The following is a 24,452-nucleotide window of genomic DNA, read 5'->3' as shown; positions in this document are numbered from 1 at the left end:
GATTGAATTTAAGAGCCATGAGGTGATGATGCAGCTGTACAAAACTTTGGTAAGGCCACATTTGGAGTTCTGTGTACAGTTCTGGTCGCCTCATTTTCGGAAGGATGTGGAAGCTTTGGAAAAGGTGCAAAGAAGATTTACCAGGATGTTGCCTGGAATGGAGAGTAGGTCTTACGAGGAAAGGTTGAGGGTGCTAGGCCTTTTCTCATTAGAACGGACAAGGATGAGGGGCGACTTGATAGAGGTTTATAAGATGATCAGGGGAATAGATAGAGCAGACAGTCAGAGACTTTTTCCCCGGGTGGAACAAACCATTACAAGGGGACATAAATTTAAGGTGAAAGGTGGAAGATATAGGAGGGATATCAGAGGTAGGTTCTTTACCCAGAGAGTAGTGGGGGCATGGAATGCACTGCCTGTGGAAGTAGTTGAGTCGGAAACATTAAGGACCTTCAAGCAGCTATTGGATAGGTACATGGATTACGGTAAAATGATATAGTGTAGATTTATTTGTTCTTAAGGGCAGCACAATAGCATTGTGGATAGCACAATTGCTTCACAGCTCCAGGTTCCCAGGTTTGATTCCGGCTTGGGTCACTGTCTGTGCGGAGTCTGCACGTCCTCCCCGTGTCTGCGTGGGTTTCCTCTGGGTGCTCCGGTTTCCTCCCACAGTCCAAAGATGTGCAGGTTGGGTGGATTGGCCATGATAAATTGCCCTTGGTGTCCAAAATTGCCCTTGGTGTTGGGTGGAGGTGTTGAGATTGGGTAGGGTGCTCTTTCCAAGAGCCGGTGCAGACTCAAAGGGCCGAATGGCCTCCTGCACTGTAAATTCAATGATAATCTATGATTAATGTAGGACAAAGGTTCGGCACAACATCGTGGGCCGAAGGGCCTGTTCTGTGCTGTATTTTCTATGTTCTATGACCCTACTCGTGTCTTGCCCAACTACCATTTACACCCTTGTTGCCTTGCATTGGTGTGTGGGGGTGTTTCTGTTCTTGGTGTGCGTGTCCACAGTCTGTGATCACAGCTGCACTTACCTGGAACAGGCCCAAGCAGAATAGAATCCTTGCAAGCTGTCAAAGAAAATCGGAAAATGGCTAGGTTACTTTGCTTATTTGAAGCACCTTGTTTCAGAACTGCCGAGGAAACCCCCATCTTGGCTGGTAAATTATGCCGAGTTTACAAAAGCATAGTGAGAAAAAAACTAGTATCTTCATTCATCATATCTGTTTTGCAAAGGTAGAGGAGCTATAGCCATGGGGTCTCATGGATTCTTCCCACTCGTTAACTGGGTACTTCGACGTTACATTTGAAATGAAAATGAAAATCGCTTATTGTCACAAGTAGGCTTCAAATGAAGTTGCTGTGAAAACCCCCTAGTCGCCACATTGCGGCGCCTGTTCGGGGAGGCTGGTACGGGAATTGAACCGTGCTGCTGGCCTGCCTTGGTGTTCTTTAAAACCCAGCTCTTTAGCCCTGTGCTAAACCAGCCCCTACATTTGTTTTCGTCACAATTGGACGACATAAGGCTTTAAGTCTCTGATCGTTCTTAATTGTTTCAACTCTTGTGTAAGTCCTGCTGCACAGAGTTTTAAATGACAGCTCACCCTCATTATTTCTACCAGCACAGTTAATTTATACTTTTCGCAAATGCTACATGTGTCTGTTTCCACACAGGAGCCTAACTCTAGGTTAAATACATTTTTGAAACGGTCATTTCATCTTGAAAATGATGGAAGATTTTCCTCTCTTTCTCCCATGTTTCCTGAAAGCAAGGACTTCTTGTTGAATATGGCTTATTTTTGTGTTTGGTGTTATAGCTGCTCTCTAGATACATTGATACATAGAAGATAGGAGCAGAAGGAGGCCTTTTGGCCCTTTGAACCTGCTCTGCCATTCGTCACGATCATGGCTGATCATCCAACTCAGTAGCCCAATCCTGCTTTCTCCCCATAGCCTTTGATCCCATTCTCCACAAGTGCTATATCCAGCCGCCTCTTGAATATATTCAATATATACTACAACCTTATTTAATTGGTTGTCGGCTCAGTAAGTAACTAGATATGTTATCAATGAGCCTGAGCCAATCTGCTCCTGACCCACATGCCTAGCTAATCAATGGATAGCATTGGGGAATGATGACCCTCTTTAACCCAGATATCCTGAAGTTAAATACATTTTGCTTGAGAATTCTTGGAAGGCTACAGATCAAACCAGGGACCATCTTGAAGAATGACTGACTCAATGATTCTCTACCCAAACCAACTTAAGTTGCGAAGGGAACTAGGTGTTTGTTTGTTTTTTTTTTAAATTACCATTTGGGGTTCTGTCCACATGTGTCTTGGCAGCCATAGAATTTATGGTTCCGTTCCATGATGGATGTTTCTCTCAAAGTATATATTCATACGATTGTAGAATTATCATATGTTTGCAGAACCTTTTAATCAATTACTATTAATAAGGTAAGATTGGCAGACATGTTTTTCAATAATTGCTGGCAAAATTTCAAAGTAAGTAGTGCACTGATGTTTTCTTTTAATCCTGAGTACTGTTTGTAATGGTCACTTTTTTAATTGCAGGATTTCGTCTATCATTTTGTTGCCTTTGTATTCTACTTTGGAGCATCAGTTCTTGAAGCTGCAACAACAGCTGCAGCTGTAGAACGCAAGGCCATCAATGCCACTACAGCTATTTTTGTAACGGTTCTAGATTATCGTCAATACAGTATAAATGTTGCTGCTACGGTAAGTTTTTTTTTTTTTTTTTTTTTTTTTTTTTTTTGTTTAACACAATATAGGTTTTTGAGAATTGATCTACTTATAAACTGTAACTTTCAAATTATGTATAATACCCAAATCCTGTGTTTCTCATGGATAGTGTTTAGAGTACATTTGTAACATTTGTCGACTGTAGAGGTTCTTAAACATGGAGATCCTAAGTTTGAGGTGATTGAACTATGCAAATGTAGCTTTTGGAAATTCCTGAGACCTGAGATTGGTTTACTGATTGAACAGCAGGACCCAGTGTGAAAAATGTCTCTGATCTGTATTATATCTGAGATTGAGATATTGCTGAAAAAGGAAACATGCTGTTGATGCTTTACATCTTGCATTCATCAGGACAATGCTAGAATACCAATTCTCAGAACAACATTTTATACCAAACGACTGGTGGATTACATCAAACATCATGTCCCTTCTGTTCGAAACAGGCAAAATATTGACCATACTCAACCAGCCTGTGCTTACAGAGCTCAGAACATAGTGTCCAACATTAGCTATGATTAGAAGTATTTTACTAAACATTCCCAATTGGAGAATGCGCCAAGGAACAGTTAACTACCAAGCTTTTGTTTAAATTAAAACCAGGCAAGTCAACTGCAAGATGAAAACTTCAACACCATATCTCTTTCAGCAGTACTCAAATTCTGTTCTACCAAGTGACTATTTGCGACAGATGTTGAAATGGGGCTTTAACATACAACTGATAGAAATATTTATTTGTCAGAATGATGAAGATATTCGAATGTTCTAATCAAATAATCCCTTGAATTGAAGATTAATTCTTTTTCAGATCCTATTTATCAAAATAATTGGGTTAATGTCTAATTTTCAAGTAGAGTAACTTTATACATCTGCTCATGCACTCCTTGTTGGTAAAACTCAATCCTAGATGCTGTACTCTTCTGTAATTTACTTGCATACAAATATTTTAAATGTTCAACTAAGTATCAGATACTTGAAAGGAATATCCAGGACATCTGAACAACGTCCCACTGAGTTGTTCACCAATGCCACTTCAGCTGTTAATGTACAAATAAAACATTATTTTGATCTTTGGTATGAAGGTAAAATTAGTATTTTGGGGACCAAGTCGAGGAAGGCAAGTTCAATTTCTGTAAAAATATATTTCCCTCTATATTAAGCAAGGAGATTAAACAGGTGGAACATGACTCTGGTGATATCAATGTATATAGTTGTCTATCTGTGCACATAGTTACTGGTACGACCTCCGACCAGCAGGTAGTGCTGGAGATCTATCACGTGACTCGAGACAGCGGCCAGTTGGTAGTAAGTCGTAAAAGAAGATAGTTGCACTTTGTATTATAGTTTGTTATCTTTCGACGTGTTTGTTAATCAATCATCTTCCTAGTTAAACAACTATATGTTCTGTGTACTCATCACGACGGTTAGATCACTGAACACAACAATGACCTTTGAAGGAACAAAAACAAATTGCAAATTCAGTATGATCAACGTTTGCTAAACTACTGAGTTAGATGTTAAAAATTTGGTTCTTTGTCAGTGTCTGCTTGGGTTCAGTACTGTCAGTCAGTCTGTGCATTTTTTTTCCATAAGTTGACTCTCGGCCCTGCATTTGGCAGGGTGATTGTAGAATCTGCATGTGCACAAAACTGGCAAGTGATCATATCTTAAGCATGTGTAGTGTTAGGGTAGCACAGTGGTTAGCACAGTTGCTTCACAGCTCCTGGGTCCCAGGTTCGATTGCCAGCTTGGGTCACTGTCTGTGTGGAGTTTGCACTTTCTCCCCATGTTTGCGTGGGTTTCCTCCAGGTGCTCCGGTTTCCTCCCACAGTCCAAATATGTGTGGGTTAGGTGGATCGACCATGATAAATTGCCCTTGGTGTCCAAAACGGTTGTGTGGGGTTACAGGGATAGAGTGGAGGTGTGGGTGGGGTGCCCTTTCCAAGGGCCAGTGCAGACTCGATGTGCCAAATGGCTTCCTTTTGCACTGTAAATTCTATGATACGATTATTCTATGAATTGGGGAAAACTAAGATTAAAACAACGGAGTTGATGAGAGGCAGATGTCTGGAGAAATTAAGATGTGAATTCACCTATCGGGTTCAGAGAAAACAATGGGGTCAGCGTGGCTTGTAACAGTTCTTTTAACCTCCAAGGGGTGACAAATCAATATAAGGTCTGATATCACATGGCCTAGTTTGTAAACTGCTCTATTCAGCAGTAGGTAAAATGTACACCATGCTAAGTATAATAGTCAACTGGTACAATTAGTTAATTTCCAATTCATACACTTCAAAAAAAATTGTCCACTAGCCAACTTTGATATAAAAGCCTCTTGACCAGGAGAACTGTTCAGAGCTTGCAGCTCGTCAGACTTGGTGTCTTTGTTGATTCTTTAAAACATCTCCATTCAAAGAATTTTGTCACTATCAGGAGACATCTAGCACCTTGAATGACCAGACCTGGTTAACAAATGAGTCACTGTTTAGGACCTGCACAAAGCAAGTACCCATTTCAACATTCTGATCACTCTATTGCCCATTGATGTCTAACCCTTCCATTGATGTCTAACCCAGTATGGAACTATCGGGGAAAAATAAGAGATTGTGAAGCAAAATTAATTTATATGAACATAGAATTAGGAGCAAGCGCAGGCCAGTCGGCCCCTTGAGCTGTTTCGCCATTTGATAAATCATGACTAATTCAAATGCGGCAGAGTGGTGCAGTGGTTGTCTGCGTGGGTCTCACTCCCACAACCCAAAATATGTGCAGGGTAGGTCAATTGGCCACACTAAATTTCCCCTTCATTGGAAAAAGATAATTGGGTACTAGGAAATATTTATCTACTTCTCTAGATCTAAATGGGAAGCATCTTATCTTTAAACTGTGCCCCCTAGTTAGTTTCACCCTTAAAGCGCTGCAGTCTCTCTCCATTTAAATAATCTTCTTTTCTATTCTTCCTGCCAAAGTAGACAAGTTCACAATTTCCCACATTATACAGCATCTAGTAAAATTTTGCCCACTTTTTAACCTATCTATATCCTTCTATAGACTCATTGTCTTCTTGACATATTGCTTTCCTATCTGTCATCTGTAAATTTAGCTTTTCCTCATTTGGTTCCTTCATCTAGATCACTGGTGTAGGTACTCCACCAGTCACATTCTGACAACTTGAAAATGGCCATTTATCCTTACTCTGCTTCCTGTTAGCTGAGCAATCCTCTACCCATTCTGAAATGTATCCCTCTGCAACATGATCTCTTATTTTGTGTGGTAACATTTGCTTGTACCTGAACCACACACAATCATCACATCCGAGTCATTCTCAAGTGACAACAGGATCCCGAACCATGACTAGTTTAGGCACTGTGAATATTACACTCCTGTTTGGGCCAGAAAATTGAGCTAAAGAAAGTGTGAATTTGGGTGGAAGGAGGGGGCAAGGTAACTCCCTCTGTGCTCTCTGATCCAACCTTGCTGCTGGTTAAGGCTGTTTCTCCCATGTGAAATTTGCTGCTTTGTGCTTGAATGGGCTTGATCCATATCACACTTGAATATTTTTGGTCACATCATAAATTCCTGCTCACAGCATAGAGCAGAAAGCCCCCTCCTGCAATGAAGCAAGAGTTCCAGTGAGATTGACAGGATCAGCAGTGAAGAGTGCATTCTTCCAAGAAGGAGAAATAGCAAGTATAATTTGAAGAAAGAATGAACCGCGGGGTGGTACAGAGGCTGGTGAAAGGAAAGTGTCTCTGAGCAAGGTGTATGAAAAGTGTGCCTTTTGTAAAGGAGTAATGGGCTGAAGTGCCTCTGAATAAGGGGGATTTGAGAGCAGGGTGGGAATGGGATCCGTCAAATAAGTAAGGTATGAAGATGATCTCAATGAGTAAGTATTTGTTTTGTGTTTAACCTTGCAAGAACTAACTTGCTCATTTGACAAAACTTCAAGTAACTTGCAATGGGTAATGTTAGTCTGTTGAATATAAACAAAAATGTTCATTTTGCTTTCCTATCAAATGTGAAAGAATTCTACAATTAACTAAAATGCACAACTGATCCCCTACTGCCAGTGCCAGCAATGAAATTGATAGCTTAAAGCAGGTGAGGAGGACATGGTAGACTAGGGCAGTACATTTGAGATATTGTGGTATTGGACTTCAAACTCCCATTCAAACTCTATTGCCATTATACTGATCTTCAGCAGATGGCTGAGTAGGAATATCATGAGGAATGCATTACAACCAGGATGCAAAGAGTGCGTGTACTAGCCCTATTACTCTGCAGATCGTGCCACTAATTTAAAAGTTCAATTTGCACACCAAAATAACCAATCGTCTATTTCCCCTATTGGTGCCCAGAATAGAAGAGACCTTAACCAGGCTTTTTTCAATAAAATGAATGATTGATTGTTTATCATAAAATAAAACTTTTGAAACAAGTTGCGAGCATTGGTTGACACACAATGGTCATCGAAAAGTATAACGATCTATCTCTTTCCCAAAGAATTCCCCAGAACACATAGGTACCATAGACAAACAAAGGATAAACCAGTAGAGTCTTCAGAAATGGGCTTTTGAGGATGGGCATTATAAAGGATAAAGTTCTGTGTCTTGACGTCGACCTGTAGTTCATTCTGTGAAACGTTGGGCATCTGGGTGTTCTCACCAACTGGTCTTGCTTTGCAGGTTCAAATGCAGAGCAGTTAAACTCGGGTGAAGGTTATCTGGCTGCAGGTTGATAGCCTCACACAATTGTAGGTGAGGGTGAGAGAGAGAGCACCAATTAAAATTACCTTCCTTCCTCTGCTTGTTCCCCAACAAGACTGCTTTGAAAACCAGCAGGCCCGCAAAGTTTTTTTTTTTCGCCCCTTGTGATTTCCAGCAAGTTACCAACTGGAAAAAAGCAAATTACTGCGGATGCTGGAATCTGAAACCGAAAAGAAAATCAGCTTTGACAAGAGATCATCTGGACTCGAAATGTTAGCTCTTTTCTCTCCCCACAGATGCTGCCAGACCTGCTGAGATTTTCCAGCATTTTCTTTTGGTTTAAGTCACCAACTGTCCTTTGCAATTTTATTTTTCTCCCTAATAATTAGTGATTGCAGCTCAAAACAGACAACCAGATAGATTCTTCCTCGAGTCCATAAAAGTCAGGTGATTTCTTGGAAGAAGCCTGCTTGTTGATGGTTTCAATGTGAGCCCAAGACCTTTTTCTAAAAAATCCCAGCCGAGCATACAAATGTACAGATCATTTTGTAAAATAAAAATTTGGTCTTGAAAGATTTGATTCTAACCAAGGCTTTACCTTTTCCCCTTTCTCCCTGCTCCAAGCAAGACTATGTTTGGATCAATCCTCTCTGCTCCTAGGTTTGGTGGCAGTGCAAGAATTAGCATTTTCATGTTGCTTCATGTACATGAACCTTGAACAGCCTTAGTTGACAGGAATTTCTGCTTTGCAACCTGGTCACAAGGCAAATCCCTGAGCTGATGATGGGAACAGCAATTGCTTGCATTTATAGTATTGCAAGTAACATAAAATATTTCAAGGCATTTTCCAAGAATATTGTTTGACACCAAGGCACATAATGGAGGTTGGGGCTGTGACCAAAAATTAGGTTTTCGGGGCAGAGAAGTTTAAGAAAGGAAGCCCAGAGCCTAGGGCCCAAGCAGTGGGATTTGTCGTTGTCAATAGTAAAACAATCAGATATGCGTGGGAGGGGGTACGCGTCGAGCTGCATGTTACCGATTGATGATCTGACTGTAGTCAATGACCATCCTATGCTTCTCCCCAGTCTTCACTACCACTATTTGAGCTCTCCAGGGGCTGCTGCTGGCCTCAATGACCCTCTCCCACAGGAGCCGTTGGACCGCCGACCTGATGAAGGTCTTGTCCTGGGCACTGTACCATCTGCCCCTAGTGGCGACGGGTTTGCATTCCGGGGTGAGGTTCGCAAACAGGGAGGGTGGATCGAAAATGTTTTTCCTCCAATCCCCCCCAAATCTCCTGACCCTTAAATGTATGCCTCCATCAGGTCCTCCCTTGGCCTTCTGTGCTGTAGGGAAAACAATCACAGCCTAACCAGCCTCTTTTCATAGCTGAAACGCTCCAGCCCAGGCAACATCCTGGTGAATCTCCTCTGCACCCTTTCTAATGCAGTCCCATCATTCCTATAGTGTGGCATCTTGAACTACACACAGTACTCTAGCTGTGGCCTAATGAATGTTTAATGCAGCTCCATAATAACTTCCCTGCTCTTGTGCCTGGGCTAATAAAGACAAGTATCCCATATGCATTCTTTTTTCTTTGTTCTTTAGACAGATACATGAATGGGCAGGGAGCAGAGGGATACAGATCTTTAGAAAATAGGCGACAGTTTTAGATAGAGGATCTGGATCGGCACAGGCTTGGAGGGCCGGAGGGCCTGTTCCTGCGCTGTATTTTTTCTTTGTTTTGTTCTTTAAAAAATATTTCAGACTTTTGTCATTTTAGACCAATAAAATACAAAAGGTTCAAAAAATCCAGACAACAGTAAACTAAACAATGAAAACAATATTCCAGTAAACAAGCCCTAACCCCCCCCCTAACAGAAAACACTGACAAATTCCTTGAAACACAATATTAACGGTTGCCATCTCTGGTAGAACCTTTCAGTTGACCCCCTCATGGTGTATTTGACCTTCTCAAGGTGCAAAAGCTCCATTGAGTCACCTAGCCACACCAAGGCACTAGGTGGCGTCACCAGCCTCCAACCCAACAAGATTTGTCTCTGAACAATCAACAAGGTGAAAGCGAGGACGTCTGCCCCCACATCCATCCACATTCCAGAACCCCAAATATAGCCGCTAAAGAGCAGCTCAAAAATGTTCAGGATCACCAGCATGGTGCTGAAAAAAGAGACCCAGAAACCCGTAAACTTGGGACAGGACTAAAACATGTCCGTGTGATTAGTGGGCCCTCTCGAACAGCACCCATTTGCGTTCTTAACCACCTTATCTCCCTGCCCTGCTGCCTTTGGGAATCTTTGGACATGCACCCCAACTCTATACTTCCTAACGTTCATTGTGTGTTCCCTTGCCTTATTAGTCCTCCCAAAATGCACCTCTTTTAAGGGCTAAATTCCGTTCGCCATTTTTGCCCATCTATGTAATCTAAAGATTTCTTCCCCCGCTGTTTACCATGTAACCATATGGGATGGCCACTTCCCGGTTACAAAATGGACACTTTGCAAAGATTGCAGGGAAAATGGACAATACTGAGAAAAGAAGCAGGTTCAGGGTGTGTCTGTTGATTAGAGCCGCAACTCCCAGACAAGACCAAAACTGCAAACCCATTAGCATACTAATGGGCCATCTCCGGGGACAAAAGCGTAACATTTGAGTAAACGATACTAAGGCAGACACCCCGGCACCAGAGGAGACCAGAACAAAGCAGGCCAACGGCCACCTAGGACGCGCCCAGCCATCAGGGCACCCACCCCTTTATTGGAGGAAATAGATAGGAACGATTGAGAAACGTCCCAATTAATTGGAGCCAAGTTCAAGGCCCACCCAAAAGTGCGCGAAGCCCCTTTTGGGTATAAGAAGGATCCCCCAAGAGAGAATCGCTCTCTTGGCTCCGGCTCTCAGCGAGGAGAGACCTCCCCAACACCTGCACCAGAACAAGTAAGTCCAAGGTCCATGCTCGCTACCAGACGGGTGACCTTAGCTGTTTCCCCTCTACCATTTTGACCCCAGCAGCCTCAGAACCGAACAATGGCAATTGTTCCTCTGACTGAGTGGGTGCCCGAAGCTAAGTATAGGCTTTAGCAGTAGTGATAGTTTAGTCTGTAGTATTTGTGCATGAGTATATTTAACTGTGTAAATAAATAAGCATTCGACTTTGAACTAACTAACTGGTGTATAGAGTCTTTGATCAGTATTCGGTTTGAACCTTGTGGTGGTATCGAAAGATACCTGGCGACTCTAGAGCAAAACTTAATTAGAATTAAGGAAGGCAACCATATTGACCACCATATTGAGAGCCAAGTAAAGAGAATACAATTAGCAACAACCACCCCACCAATTTTCATGTCATCTGTGAATTTAGTGATCATGTCCCCTATTTTCAGGTCTCGATCATAACATCGCCAACAGGGGACTGGATCATGGCATCAGAATCGGCGCCGGGCGCAAACTGGAATTTTTCCATTTGCAGCAGTGGCTGGAAGCAGCACATTCAGCGTCTTGGCTTTCCTTACTGTAGATTTACATGAGAAGACAACGTACCCACTACTTCAGGACTTCCAGTGGCAGCCATGGAATGTGTGATCGCACATTTGGTGGCTCCCGCTCAAGGTGGATTTTTTTTGGTCCTCCCCCACCTGAATTGTGCGATGTTTGAGGGCAAAAGGTACACAAGTGCCATGGGATTGTAATACTCCTTTGGTGGGTTCAGTGGACAAGGAATGCCATGAGGAAGAGCGAGAAACTGGAGCAAAAAAGTTTTAGGGGTGCAACACAGGATAAGATGGCAGCGAGCAAGGGGGCAGTCCAAATTTCAGCAGCAGAGGAAGGAGGCCTCGGAAGATTTGGCCGCGATGGTGGGGCGCTTAGGGTAGTGACCAAGCAGGTGGAGCAGAGGCAGAAGACTCGGGACCTGGCGATTCAAAAGATAGAGGAGTCGGTGGTGGAGCATGAGGACCTGTTGACCTCACTGGAGGTGGATATGGGTATAGTGGTGAGCAGCCAGAAGAGGCTGTGGAAGAAGCTGGAGGACCTTGAGAACCGCTCCAGGAGGCAGAATCAACGGATTGTGAGGGTGCCTGAAGGCACTGAATGTACGGAGGCCCCCAACTATGTGGCAAGCATGTCCGAGAAGGGGAGAAGATGCCTTTGGACATCCCCTTGAGGCGGACTGAGCGCACAGGACGCTGAGGAGGAGGCCACCAAAAGTGTATTGGGGGGGGGGGGGGGAAGAGGGAGAGCGGAAGGAGGAGTGAGCTGCGGATTTACCAGGACCTGGGTGTGGAGCTGGCCAAAAAGATGGCCGTGTATAATCAGATGAAAGCCGACCTCTACAAGAAGGCGGTGAGGTTCAGGGTTTGCACCCTGTCCACTTCTGTGTGTTGCACCAAAATCAAGAATTTTAGTTTGATTCTCTGGAGGAGGTGATGGACTTTATCAGAGACCATGGACTGGGAGAAGTGTGAGGACATTGAACTTTGTCGCGGAGATCTTTGTAAACTGTGGGGCATATCGGCTGGGTGAATTGGGGAAGGTTCTGATGAGGGAGTGGTGATGGTGAGTGTGACTTTTGTTTCTCTTTGGTTGGTGGGAGAGGTGGGTTGGGAGGGTGAGGGGTACTGGAGAGGCCTCTGCAGGGGCTGAGGGGCCCACCCATAGCTGGGTGGGCTGGCTAACGGGAGTGAAGTTTGGTGTTGCCAAGAGGTAGGGGTGGGTGGGGAGAATGGGTTGCTTCTTTGTTTGGGTGTGGGGGAGGGAGGGGGGGGGGTGGAGAAAGAGGGTTAGTGACATGCGTGTGATTGGTGTGGCTCAGTTGGGAAGGGAGCGATCTTGAAGTGGGCTTGGCAGAGTGTGTGATGCGGGCATGTGTGTGGGGGTGGTGCTGTCTTAAAAAGGGTTATGGCTGATCAGGGGAGCGGGGAGCCCCCCGACCAGGCTCGTCACTTGGAACATGCGAGGGCTGAATGGGCCATTTAAGCGGTCGCATATTTTTGCACACCAGTTTGAAGGCTGACAGGTTTTCGCAGAAGACGCACCTGAAGTTGAGGGGCCAGACAAGGCAGAGGAAGGGAGGGTGGGGCAGGTGTTCTGTTCTGGATTTGTCATAAAGACGAGGGGGTGGCGGTGCTGGTTAATAAGGAACTGCCGTTTGAGGTGAGGAACATTATGGCCGATCCAGGGAGTAGGTATGTGGTTGTCGGTGGAAAGCTGGAGGGGATGCCATGAGTCCTGGTGAATGTTTATGCCCCAAATTGGGACGATGAGGATTTAAAGGCGGCTGTTATGGGGACCTGGACACGCAGCAGCTGGTAATAAGGGGTGGTGCAAGGTACGATTTTTTATAAAAAATTATTTTACATTTTTTTTATTTATTTTATTTCATTAATTTTTTTATTTTAGTGCCCAATTCAATTATTTCCAATTAAGGGGCAATTTAGCGTGGCCAATCCACCTACCCTGCACATCTTTGGGTTGTGGGGGCGAACCCACGCAGACACGGGGAGAATGTGCAAACTCCACACTGACAGTGACCCAGAGCCGGGATTGAACCTGGGACCTCGGTGCCGTGAGGCAGCAGTGCTAACCGCTGCGCCACCGTGCTGCCCGCTAGGTGCGATTTTAACACTGTTCTGGATCCGGAGGTCGAGTCGTAAGTCATCAAAGGTGTCAGCAGTGGCTAGGGAGCTGAGAAGGTTCATGGATCGTTGGGGGGGGGGGGGGAACGGAGAACGGAACTTGTGGAGTTTTGAGAGGCCGAGGACGAAGGAGTTTTCGTACTCCTCGCGTGAACTAGGTGTACTCCCAGATTGATTTTTGTGATGGACAAAGCGCTGCTGTTGGGTGGCCGACTCAAGAATCTTTGCCGATTGTGGTTTCTGACCACGCGCCGCACTGGGTGGATTTGCAGTGATCTGGGGGTCCCAATGGCCACAGTGGAGGTTGAATGTGGTGTTGTTGGCGGATGGGGAAGTGTGCAAGAGGGTGAAGGCCACCAGCCGGGGCTATGTGGAGCTAAATGACACGGGGAGGTTAATGCCTCCACGTTATGGGAGGCACTTGAGGCAGTAATTAAGGGCGAGTTTATTTTGTTCCGGATGCTTAGGGAGAGGGTGGAACAAGAGGAGAGAGCAAGGCTAGTAGATGAGATTCTGAGGGTGGATGGAAAGTAATTGGAGGCGCCAGCGGAGGGGTTGTTAAAGGAGAAACAGGCACCAGATGGAGTTTTGGTTGGTGTCCACAGGGAAGGCGGTAGGGTAATTACAGAGGGTATTGTACGATTACGGGGAAAAAGCAAGTCGCATGTTGGCCCATCAGCTGAGGAGGCGGGCTGCGGCAAGGGAGATTGTTAGGGTGAGGGATGAGAAGGGCAAGGTGGTGTCAGACCCAAAGAGGTGAATGTGGTATTTGAGGCCTTCGACAGAAGGTTGTACGAGTTGAAGCATCCGTCCGGGAAGAGGTGATGAGACGATTCCTGTATGCATTGGAGTTCCCTAGGGTGGAGGAGGAGAGGGTGCTGGGATTGGAGGCCCCGATCGGGCTGAAGAAGGTGATGGACGGCATTGGTGCGATGCAGACTGGGAACGCCCCCAGGCTGGACAGGTTTCCAGTGGAGTTTTACAAGAGGTTCGGTGCGGAGTTGGGGCCTCTGCTAGTGCGGATGTACAAAGGGGCGAGGGGGGTGAAGGTGGATGTCGCAGACATCCATTTGCCTGATTTTGAAGAAAGATAAGGACACGGAGCAACATGGGTTGTACCGCCCGATATCGTTGCTTAGTGTGGGCGCAAAGGTGTTACCGGTGCAGTTAGAGGATTGTGTGCCAGGGGTGATAGTGGCGGACCAGAGGGGGCTTCTAAAGGGGCGGCAGTTGTCAACGAATGTGCATAGGCTGCTTCATGTTATTATGATTCCCTCTGAGGGGCAGGAGGTAGAAGTGTTGGTGGCAATGGATGCGGAGAAGACCTTCGATCAGGTGGAGTGCTGGGTCAGTTCAGGTTTGGCCAGGGGTTCGTGGAGTGGGTTCGGCTGCTGTAGAGAGCGCCAATGGCAAGTGCCCGGACGAACAGGATGAGTTCCGGGTACCGGGACGAGGCAGGGGGTGCCCGCTCTCCACATTGCTTTTCGCCTTGCTGATAGAGCTGCTGTCTAAGGCAGTTAGGGCGTCGAGCATTTGGAAAGGGATTGAGCGGGAGGGGAGGGCGGAGAATAGAGGCTTGCTCTATGCGGACACCCAGTTTTATTTATTTTGGTCCCAGTGGGCAGCTTCGAAAGGATCAAGGAGATGTTGAGGGAATTTGGCCAGTTCACAGGGTGTAAAATGAATATGGGAAGAGCGAGGTGTTCCCGATTAATGCTGGAGGGCAGGAAAGGAGGTTTGGGGAGTTGCCGTTCTGGGTGGTGGGAGCGAGTTTTCGGTATCTAGGAATCCAGGTAGTGTGGAGCTGGGCGCTGCTGCATAAATTGAACTTGGTGAGGGATTTTGTGAGGAGCGAGGTCCGTCCTTGAAATGAATGACAATCGCTTATTGTCACAAGTAGGCTTCAAATGAAGTTACTGTGAAAAGTCCCTAGTCGCCACATTCCGGCGCCTGTTCGGGCAGGCTGGTACGGCTGCCCCTTTCTGGGGCAGCTGCCTCCTATGTTGCAGGACAAGCTGTTATCGGAGGATGATAACGGATATCTACAGTGAGTTGATGGAAAGGGAGAGTGCTCTGGTGGAGGCTGGGACGTGGGAAGAGGCCCTGTGACCGCATCCTCGTCGTGTGCGAGGTTAAGCCTCATCCAATTTCAGGTGGTGCATCGGGCCCACATAACAGTGGTGAGGATGAACAGGCTCTTTGCAGGAGTGGAGGATAGATGTGGGCGGTGTGCAGGGTTGCCCGTGAATCACACCCACATGTCCGAGGTTGATGAGATTCTGGTGGGGGTTCACTGTCGTGATTTCCAAGATTCTCGGGGGGGGGGGCAGTGAAATTAAGAAGGTGGGGTGGGGTGTTAGTATCGGGGAGGTTGGGGTCTGGTGGATTTTGTTCATGTGGATATTTAATCTTCTGATATTTTCTTGTATAAGTTTAAAATGCTGGATATTTAGACCATTTTCTGAAGATGAAAAAGTTAGAAAGCAAAAGAGCATCTCTTTCCTAGCCCCCCCCCCCCCCCCCCCCCCCCGGGGTTCCCACTTCTTCCCAAATTCCCAAATATACTCACTGTAATTGTGTCTCACTCGGGTGATGCCTCTCCCAACTGCTCATGCATCCACTCAGTGACTACTGAACTCAATAGTTAAGAGCAAGTCAGCAGCATGTTGGTAGGGCTTTCAATGCCTCTTGAAATATAGAAGTTTATTTTGTGAGAATCTGGAATAACAATGCCCTGAGATATTGCTTTTTCTTGGAGTTTACCCAAGAAGGATGGTCTGAAGGACTTTAAGTCTCTGCCTGAGAGTGTACATTACACAGATCCACTTCACCGTTGGTTTGCGTGTATTAGTTAGTTCTTTCCCACCTAGCTCTGATCAAGTCCAACAAGTTTTTCTGATTAAGAGGTTGGGCAATTGTAACAATGCTGAACAAAAGCTAGTGGATTGCCAACTAGTACTTGCATGTTGCAAATATAGAATTTGGGAAGAAGTAGATTTCCTTTAATTTTGTGGAACAGGGCTCACAAATGTTTGAATTTAATATCTATGACTTCCCGGTTTTTAATATTCAAAGCAATTCCTTAAACTATGTTTTCCTGAAGCGCTCTTGCTTGTGTGTGTTTGAGTCTGGATTGTGAATCTAGCCTTGTTATATAATACTGCAATTACTTGTATCAGTATCACCCTAAGCGAACGCCAGAAAAAAAGCAGCCTTTGTCAAATAGTGGATCAAAGCAAATTACTGCAGATGCTGAAATCTGAAACCAAAGAGAAAATGCTGAAAAATCTCAGCAGGTCTGGCAGCATCTGTAGTAAGAGAAAATGACCAACGTTTCGAGCTTTGACAAAGGGTCATTTGGACTTGAAACATTACCTCTTTTCTCTCCCTACAGATGCTGCCAGATCTGCTGAGATTTTCCAGCATTTTCTTTTTGGTATGACAAATAGGATTGTTCTTGCTCGACCTGTTAGGAATATTTTGTTAATGCTTCAGCCTGCTGTTCTAAGCTTGAATATCTTCACTGCAGAGAGTTTCTTTAATTACGGAGTTATTGTGTGATGCATAGGTAGTAAAATGACCAACCCAAACAGAAATATTCAGTGCTTATTAACAACTTGGATATAGGATAAAGGACACTGAGCGCAAATTTGCAATTTGCAAAATAGTACAGTGAATAAGTGAGAACCAAAGGAACTGCAAGGGATATTAAGGAGATGATGGAAAATGTAAAAAGTGTTGGATTGAATTCATAGAATCATAGAATTTACAGTGCAGAAGGAGGCCATTCGGCCCTATGAGTCTGCACTGGCTCTTGGAAAGAGCATCATACTTCAGCCCAAGCCTTCACTCCATCCCTGTAACCCAGTAACTCCAGCTAACCTTTTGGACATGAAGGGCAATTTATCATGGCCAATCCATCCAACCTGCACATCTTTGGACTATGGGAGGAAACCGGAGCACCCGGAGGAAACCCACGCAGACACGGGGAGAAAGTGCAAACTCAGCACAGGCAGTGACCCAATCCGGGAATCTAATCTGGGACCCTGGAGCTGTGAAGCAACTGTGCTACCCCACTGTCAATAGCAGCTTGGGTAGTACATTTTTGTTAAAATTATATAATGAGTGATAGCTGGAAGAGCAGAGGGAATTGGGGATTCAAGTTCACTATAACGTTATTAAAAAAACTAACTGAATACTGGATTTTATGCCGAGCAGTGTGAAATCTAAATCTAAATGTAATAATGAAAATTTAAAAAATTAATTAGGATATTCTTTTTGTAATCTGTTGCTCCACACTATAAGATGGGCACTTGGGTAAGAACGGAACAATGCAAATTTAGTGACATATGTAAATACAAAAATGGAAGAAAGACCATGATCAGGTGTAATGCTTATTCTTAACTTGGGTCTCATACATCCTTTTTGTGGGGGAGGTTCATCAATTGGATTTAATTTGAACTGTTTTTTGGAGCAAGCAAGGAGATGGGTTAAGGGCTTGCCCTGTCCACTTTGAGAAAGGAATACAGTTTTTGTAAATTGAGGTTTTTTGGAACCAAGGAGATTGGATGTTAATTTGACAAGTGTTGAAAACATGATCAGACATAGTGACCAATTTACAGTGAATGAGGGTTCCAGAATGTGGAAATATAATTTTCAATGTTTTGGGGTTGTCGGAGGCACTTTAATAGAGAAGAGCATGTCAATAATTAATATTTGGTTATATAGGTGGCTGAAGGAAAGGAGAATAAACAATGAGGGGTGGGAGAGGCAAATAAGATTAAAGTTATTGCTCACGTGGAGGATAAACACCGAGGCAGACTGGTTTGACAAAAGGTTTGTTTCCATGTTGTAACTTGCACACATTTTAGAAACTAACAACTGCAGACAATTCTGCAGAGAAATACAACATAACCCCAAATTAAAACAATGCAGTTTTAAATTTAATGGTGAGACTAATTTTCTCCCCCTCTTATTTCAGATATTTTCTTTTGTCGTTACTCTGTGTTATGCGTGCAGTTTGGGTCTTGCTTTGAGAAGATGGAAGCTGTGAATTGCATCATATGAACTGTTTGGAAAGGTGCGAATGGCTGGTTTCATTATCATTGGCACAAAACTCTTTCAAACACCAATGGAAGAAGCTTCCCAAGAGAAGGGTGGTCCTTTCGTAGGCTGAATCTGTTTTTACACTGAAGTATTTTTGCAGCAGTGATGGCTTTTGTTTATAAATTAAGAGCTTTTTTATGATCATTTTCAGTGTTAAGTTCAGAAGTTTGTGAAATAGGAAATTAAAAGTAGTTTCCACTTTATCTGAACGTTGGGTGCCGAGTGTGTCATCCAAATATTTATACTTTTCACAAACAAAATATTCCAATACCAGTAACAGCAGGAGTTCATTTACTGTAAACCTGAATTCGGGCAAATTAGATCCAAAGGGATTAGATGAAGAAAATTCAGACTTTTTATTGGTCTATTATTTGATTGTGAACACTCCCCATTTCTTCCTTAAAAATGTAAATCATTTTCATTGTGTGCTTGACATTTCCCATGACTATAGTTACGATTGTGATCACATGCTAAACAGTTTTGAATTTTTGCATAGGTTGCATCATTAACCATTTGTATTTTCTAAACTATTATATGTACTTCATATAATTAGCATATGACTGTTGATCCTTTTGAGTATAGGAAGTATTTTTTTGTAAAACCAGATTATTCCAATTATGTTTCCATTATTCCACAATAAGTTTTCTAATTCTTAATGTCAAGAACCTTTTTAACTAAGTGCCAGGGTTTCAAGAATGGCCTTGTGTGTATTGGACATGTTGGGTTTAAAGTAGTTTTGCCAAATGTGATCTGTGTCTCAACATCAGGTGAATTGGTGGGGTCCATGACCTGGCAATAAAGCTTTCTGAAAATTCATTTTTAAAGAAAGCCACTAACTGCTTCAACAACTAAAATGCCTAAACTGCACACATCTGACACTTGTTCCAAGTTCTGCATTGCCACAGAAGTTTTGTTTTAAACTGATTGCACCATTACTTTTTAAATATCTTTATTGACCATTGTTTTAAGAAACTGATTGCACCAAATATCAAATTCTGTTTCCTTTACATTTCTGTAACAGTTTAGAGTTGTGACCAGATTACAGGAATTGGCTTTCTCAGTCCATGGCCAGTGAGGAATCACTCCAATAAGCAACACAATGGAGTTCTAGTACCACTGGCCATTGTTTTCACGACTCCTGTCTAAATTTCCCATTGGAATTGCCAGGATTCGATGGAAGCACAGATGGTAAAATTGTCCCCTTGAGAGAAATAAAGTCACCTGAATATTAGCAATTTTATTGTTCAGATCAAACTTCCTGATTTTCTCCATTCGGGTTTCTATTTGACCAAAAATACAGATTGCATTCCCTTGTTCTATCAGGAAAGTAGGTATTTGTTATCATGGAGATCTTCTCATTCAGTCATCTCTGAACAAATATTAGTTGTTCAACCAAGTGACTCAGCTTGGTGAAATTTAATTTATTGCTTTTCTCTCGATTGTTTTTTAATGGAGGTGAATGGAGACTGTCCATCTGCCCACACAAAGTAACCATCACCCAATATGCTATTATCAACTTCTATTGGTTTACAGTGTTTTACTTCTGATTTTTCTATTGGTTTTCTTATTTTAGATGTTGAAAAACCTGCACTGAATAAAGGTAGTAATCCACAAAACCTTTTTTGATGTTTACGGGCAATTTATCTCACTAATTCTCAAAAATATTTTCTGCAACTTTGCAGGGAGCTTTTTTTTAGCCAGCTTTCTGGCTGTTGATGAATTACTTTGTACATGATAAAACTGAGCAATATGTTCACTCTTCTGTTCCCCTTCTCATCCCTGGCTTTGGATGCGATGGGGCACCTGGAGGAAGATCATGGTGATTCATTCCTCTCTCGCCCACTGCCTGATAGATTGGATGCAAGACCTTTTTTTTAAAATGTTTTTTATTACAAATATGTATAAAAATGAACAGTAACATATGCAGCAACACACTCAATTGTCATGATATGCACTCATGCACATAATGAGATACAGACAGGCAGTGACAGACACCCAGTACAGCCAATCAACACACAGGACAGAACACAACCAATCACCAGGCAGAACACTAGAAGGTGGTCTCCCACTGTAAAACACACGAGGCATCAGCACTCTGCCTCTTTCCACTGGTGACAACTGTAGTGACAGTCAGGGTGTATATATCAGTTAGCACCTTCTACACGTGGCTCAGCTAGTCTGGTCTAGTTAGTTATAGTAAGCACGCTTAGATTAGTAGAGTGTCAAACCCAACAGCGAACTGTGTGCACTGCTTAACAAGTTCAATAAAGCATATGGAACCAACACCAAAGCTTGGAGTCTACTTTCAAGTACAACTGCATCCAGTTGCAGTCCGTGTTACCCCAGGGTGATAAACACGACATGGTAGTCTACTATCTCTAAGTGGTTTACCTCGAGTGATACCGTGACGACCAGCAAGTGCCTTCCAGCGGCATGGAGAAGATCCAGGCCCCTCCACAGCTACACATCTTCGGCAATTTTGGCGCCAACTGGCAGGTCTTCAAGCAAAGGTTCCTTCTCTACATTGAGGCCTCTGACCTCGAGGATGCGTCGATTCCAGAAAAATCACACTGCTCCTATCAACTGCGGGGGACCAAGCCATCCAGATTTTCAACTCGCTTAATTTTACCGACGGCCAGGACAAGACCAAATTCAAGACCATTTTGGAGAAGTTCGACAGTCACTGTGAAGTCGAAGCAAACAAGACCTTTGAGCGCTATATCTTCCAGCAACGCCTTCAGGGTAAGGATGAACCGTTCCAATCCTTTCTAACTAATCTCCGTGAATTAGCGCAGTCCTGCAATTATGGTGCAACCGCTGATTCCATGATCAGGGATCAGATCATGTTTGGGGTCCACTCCGATTCCTTGTGGGAGCAACTCCTCAAAATTAAGCACATGACCCCACCAGTCACAATCGAGACGTTTACAGTTCATGAGCATGCGAGAAATCGGTACCCCGGTTCAAATCGGCAGAATACAAAATACTTGCCTCCCACGAGGCAGAGTGTACAGGCCATCGCCTGGCTGCAGCGCCTCAGTATCGATGAAGGCAGCCATTTTGTGCGCTTTTCCCGGGGGCCCACGCATGCGCAACACGAACGGGAGAATGAAGCGACCGAAAACCAAACTGCGCAGGTGCGACCGTCGCTGACCGCGCTGCGCATGTGTGACGACACACTGAGCATAACGACGTCAATGTCATGATGTGCCTGAACTGTGGCACCGCCCACTTAAAGCGGCAATGCCCTGCAAAAGGCAGGCAATGTTTAAATTGTGCGAAGCTTGGACATTATGCAGCCTTGTGCAGGTCTGCACCACCAGTTAAGGACCAGCGATCCCAATTCCAACGCCAGCGCGTTCGATGTGTACAGCAAGGTTTACTGGATTCTGATCCTGGTAGCACTACGGATCCAGAGGACAACTGCCTGGAGTCCCCCTATCGTGTGGGCATCATCACTACATGTGAGTATGCCTCTTCAAATTCAGCAAGACGTCTATCTATCCTCAATGTGGATTCCGCGGACAAATGGCGTGCTGTCATACAAGTTAATAAATGCAGCATCCAATTCAAGCTGGACACTGGTGCTTCTGCCAATCTCATCTCTCAAGCTGATTTTGACCGCATTAAAAAGCAACCCGAAATTGTTTCGCCAGCCTGCCAGCTCCTCGATTATAATGGCAATGCCATAACTGCACTAGAATCTTGTCATCTATTTGTCTCCAACAAGACCATCAATGTCACGCTGCGATTCAAAATCGTCAAGCCTGATAAGGCATCCCTGCTCAGTGCCCATACATGCAAGCTACTCAACCTTGTACAGCGAGTCCATGCCATGTCTTCTTCCAATGTGGATCTTCAGGCTGACATTGATGACATCCTTGCTCAATATCCGGATGTGTTTGATGGAATGGGAACTGGGCCATACTGCTACAAAGATCCTACTCAGGCCTGATGCCACGCCTGTAATCCATGCACCACGCCAGGTGCTGGCTCCTCTGGAGGAATGTTTAAAGGCACGGCTACAGGAGCTCCAAGACCAGGGCATAATCTCCAAAGTGACGGAACAGACTGACTGGGTCACCTCGATGGTCTGTGTGACGAAGCCCTCAGGAGAGTTGCGAATATGCATAGATCCCAAAGATCTTAACCAGAAGATAATGCGGGAACACTACCCGATCCCGAAGCAGGAGGAACTGACCAGCGAGATGGCACACGCCAAATTCTTCATGAAGCTAGATGCATAGCGTGGTTTCAGGCAGATACAACTGGACGAGTCCAGCCGGAAGCTCTGCACATTTTAACACATCATTTGGCAGGTACTGTTATAACCATATGCCTTTCGGCATTGTCTCAGCCTCTGAAATCTTCCACAGGATCATGAAACACATGATGGAGGGCATTGAGGGTGTGTGTGTCTCTGTAGGTGATGTAATCATATGGTCCACGACTCCCAAGGAACACGTATCTCGTCTCAAACAAGTCTTTCGACGTATCCTTGCAAACGGCCTCAAGCTGAACAAGGCCAAGTGCTCCTTTGGCATGTCAACCATCAGGTTCTTGAGCGACCAGATATCCCAGCAGGGTGTGCAACCAGATTCTGACAAGGTCAAGGCCATTAACGCCATGAAGACCCCAGAAGACAAGAAGGCGGTACTACGCTCCCTCAGAATGGTGAACTTCTTGGGAAAATTCATTCCCAACTTGGCCTCACACACCACAACTCTCAGGCATCTGGTGAAGAAGTCCACTGCATTCCAGTGGCTACCCACACATCAAGCAGAGTGGCTCGAGCTGAAAGCAAAACTCACCACTGCTCCGGTACTAGCATTTTTTGACCCGGACAGGGAAACAAAAATCTCCAAGGACGCAAGCCAGGACGGCATTGGTGCGGTGCTCCTCCAGAGGGATGACTCCTTGTGTTGGGCTCCAGTTGCTTATGCATCAAGGGCCATGACGTCTACTGAACAGAGGTACGCCCAAATAGAAAGAGTGCCTTGGCCTCCAAACCGGCATTGTAAAGTTCCATGTCTACCTACATTAACAGTGGAGACTAACCATAGACCTTTGGTCCATATCATTCATAAGGATTTGAATGACACGACACCCAGGCTTCAGCGCATTCTCCTTCGACTCCGAAGGTACGACTTTGAGTTAGTATACACACCAGGCAAGGTGCTGATAATTGCGGATGCCCTGTCCCACTCCATCACCTCGCCCTGTGAACCGGTTGACTTCATTCCCCAGATTGAGGCACAGGTGCAGCTGTGTGCCAGCAACCTCCCAGCCTCAGATGAAAGAGTGATCAGCACTTGTGAAGAGACTCGCAAAGACCCTCTTCTGCACCACCTTGCAAATGGCTGGCAAAAAGGGCAATGCCTTCAGTTCTTTAATGTGAAGGATGACCTGATAGTCGTCATGGGGATCCTCCTCCAGCTAGATCGTATCGTTATTCCTCACAGTCTGCAGAGCTTAGTGCTCAAACAAATCCACGAGGGACACCTAGATGTCAAAGTGTAGGCGCAGGGCCCGACAGGTTGTCTATTGGCCTGGAATCAGCCAGGACATATCCAACATGGTCCTCAATTGTGCGACCTGCCAGCGTTTCCAACCTGCTCAAACAAACAAAACACTCCAGCAACACGAGATCGTGACCTCTCCGTGGTCCAAGGTGGGAATCGACCTTTTTCACGCCAATGGGCGTGACTATGTGCTCATCATAGATTACTTCTCAAATAACCCGGAAGTTGTGAAGCTGACAGACCTCACATCAAGGACCGTCATCAAGGCCTGCAAGGAGACATTTGCCAAGCATGGTATTCCACTCTCTGTCATGAGTGACAATGGTCCCTGCTTCCACAGCCAAGAGTGGTCCAATTTTGCCAAGTCGTACAAATTCAACCACATCACCTCAAGCCCACACTACACGCACTCCAACGGGAAGGTTAAGAAAGGGGGCCATATAGTGAAACAACAGCTCAGCAAGGCTGTGGACTCTGCTTCTGACTTCAACCTTGCGCTGTTGGCGTACAGGGCAACCCCTCTGTCCACCGGTATGTCTTCGGCTCAACTCCTCATGAATAGAGACCTGCGGATGACTGTTCCATCCAGCAGAGGGCAGTAGAGCGGAGCTGCTGATTGGCTGTTGCGGGGAAAATTTGTATACGTCCGGCGCGGTCACTACCTTGAAGGTGGTTTGTGGAGGAGCGGTTGTCAAGTGA

General features: G+C 44.8%; 1 protein-coding gene across 1 annotated transcript in view; it reads left to right on the top strand.

The window, feature by feature from the left end:
* The window catches only part of mal2 (mal, T cell differentiation protein 2), a 93,062-nt gene extending 73,215 nt beyond the window's left edge, over window positions 1-19,847 (top strand). The window contains exons 3-4 of the mRNA XM_072467402.1: window positions 2,583-2,747; window positions 18,107-19,847. Of these exons, the coding sequence (XP_072323503.1) occupies window positions 2,583-2,747; window positions 18,107-18,178 (237 nt within the window). The 3' untranslated portion in view covers window positions 18,179-19,847. The remainder of the gene's footprint in view (window positions 1-2,582; window positions 2,748-18,106) is intronic.
* Window positions 19,848-24,452: the final 4,605 nt, after the last annotated feature.

Source organism: Scyliorhinus torazame, chromosome 11 (assembly GCF_047496885.1).
Source record: "Scyliorhinus torazame isolate Kashiwa2021f chromosome 11, sScyTor2.1, whole genome shotgun sequence".
Lineage (NCBI taxonomy): Eukaryota > Metazoa > Chordata > Chondrichthyes > Carcharhiniformes > Scyliorhinidae > Scyliorhinus > Scyliorhinus torazame.
Note: the sequence above shows the minus strand (reverse complement) of the source record. Positions and strands in the feature narration are given on the sequence as shown.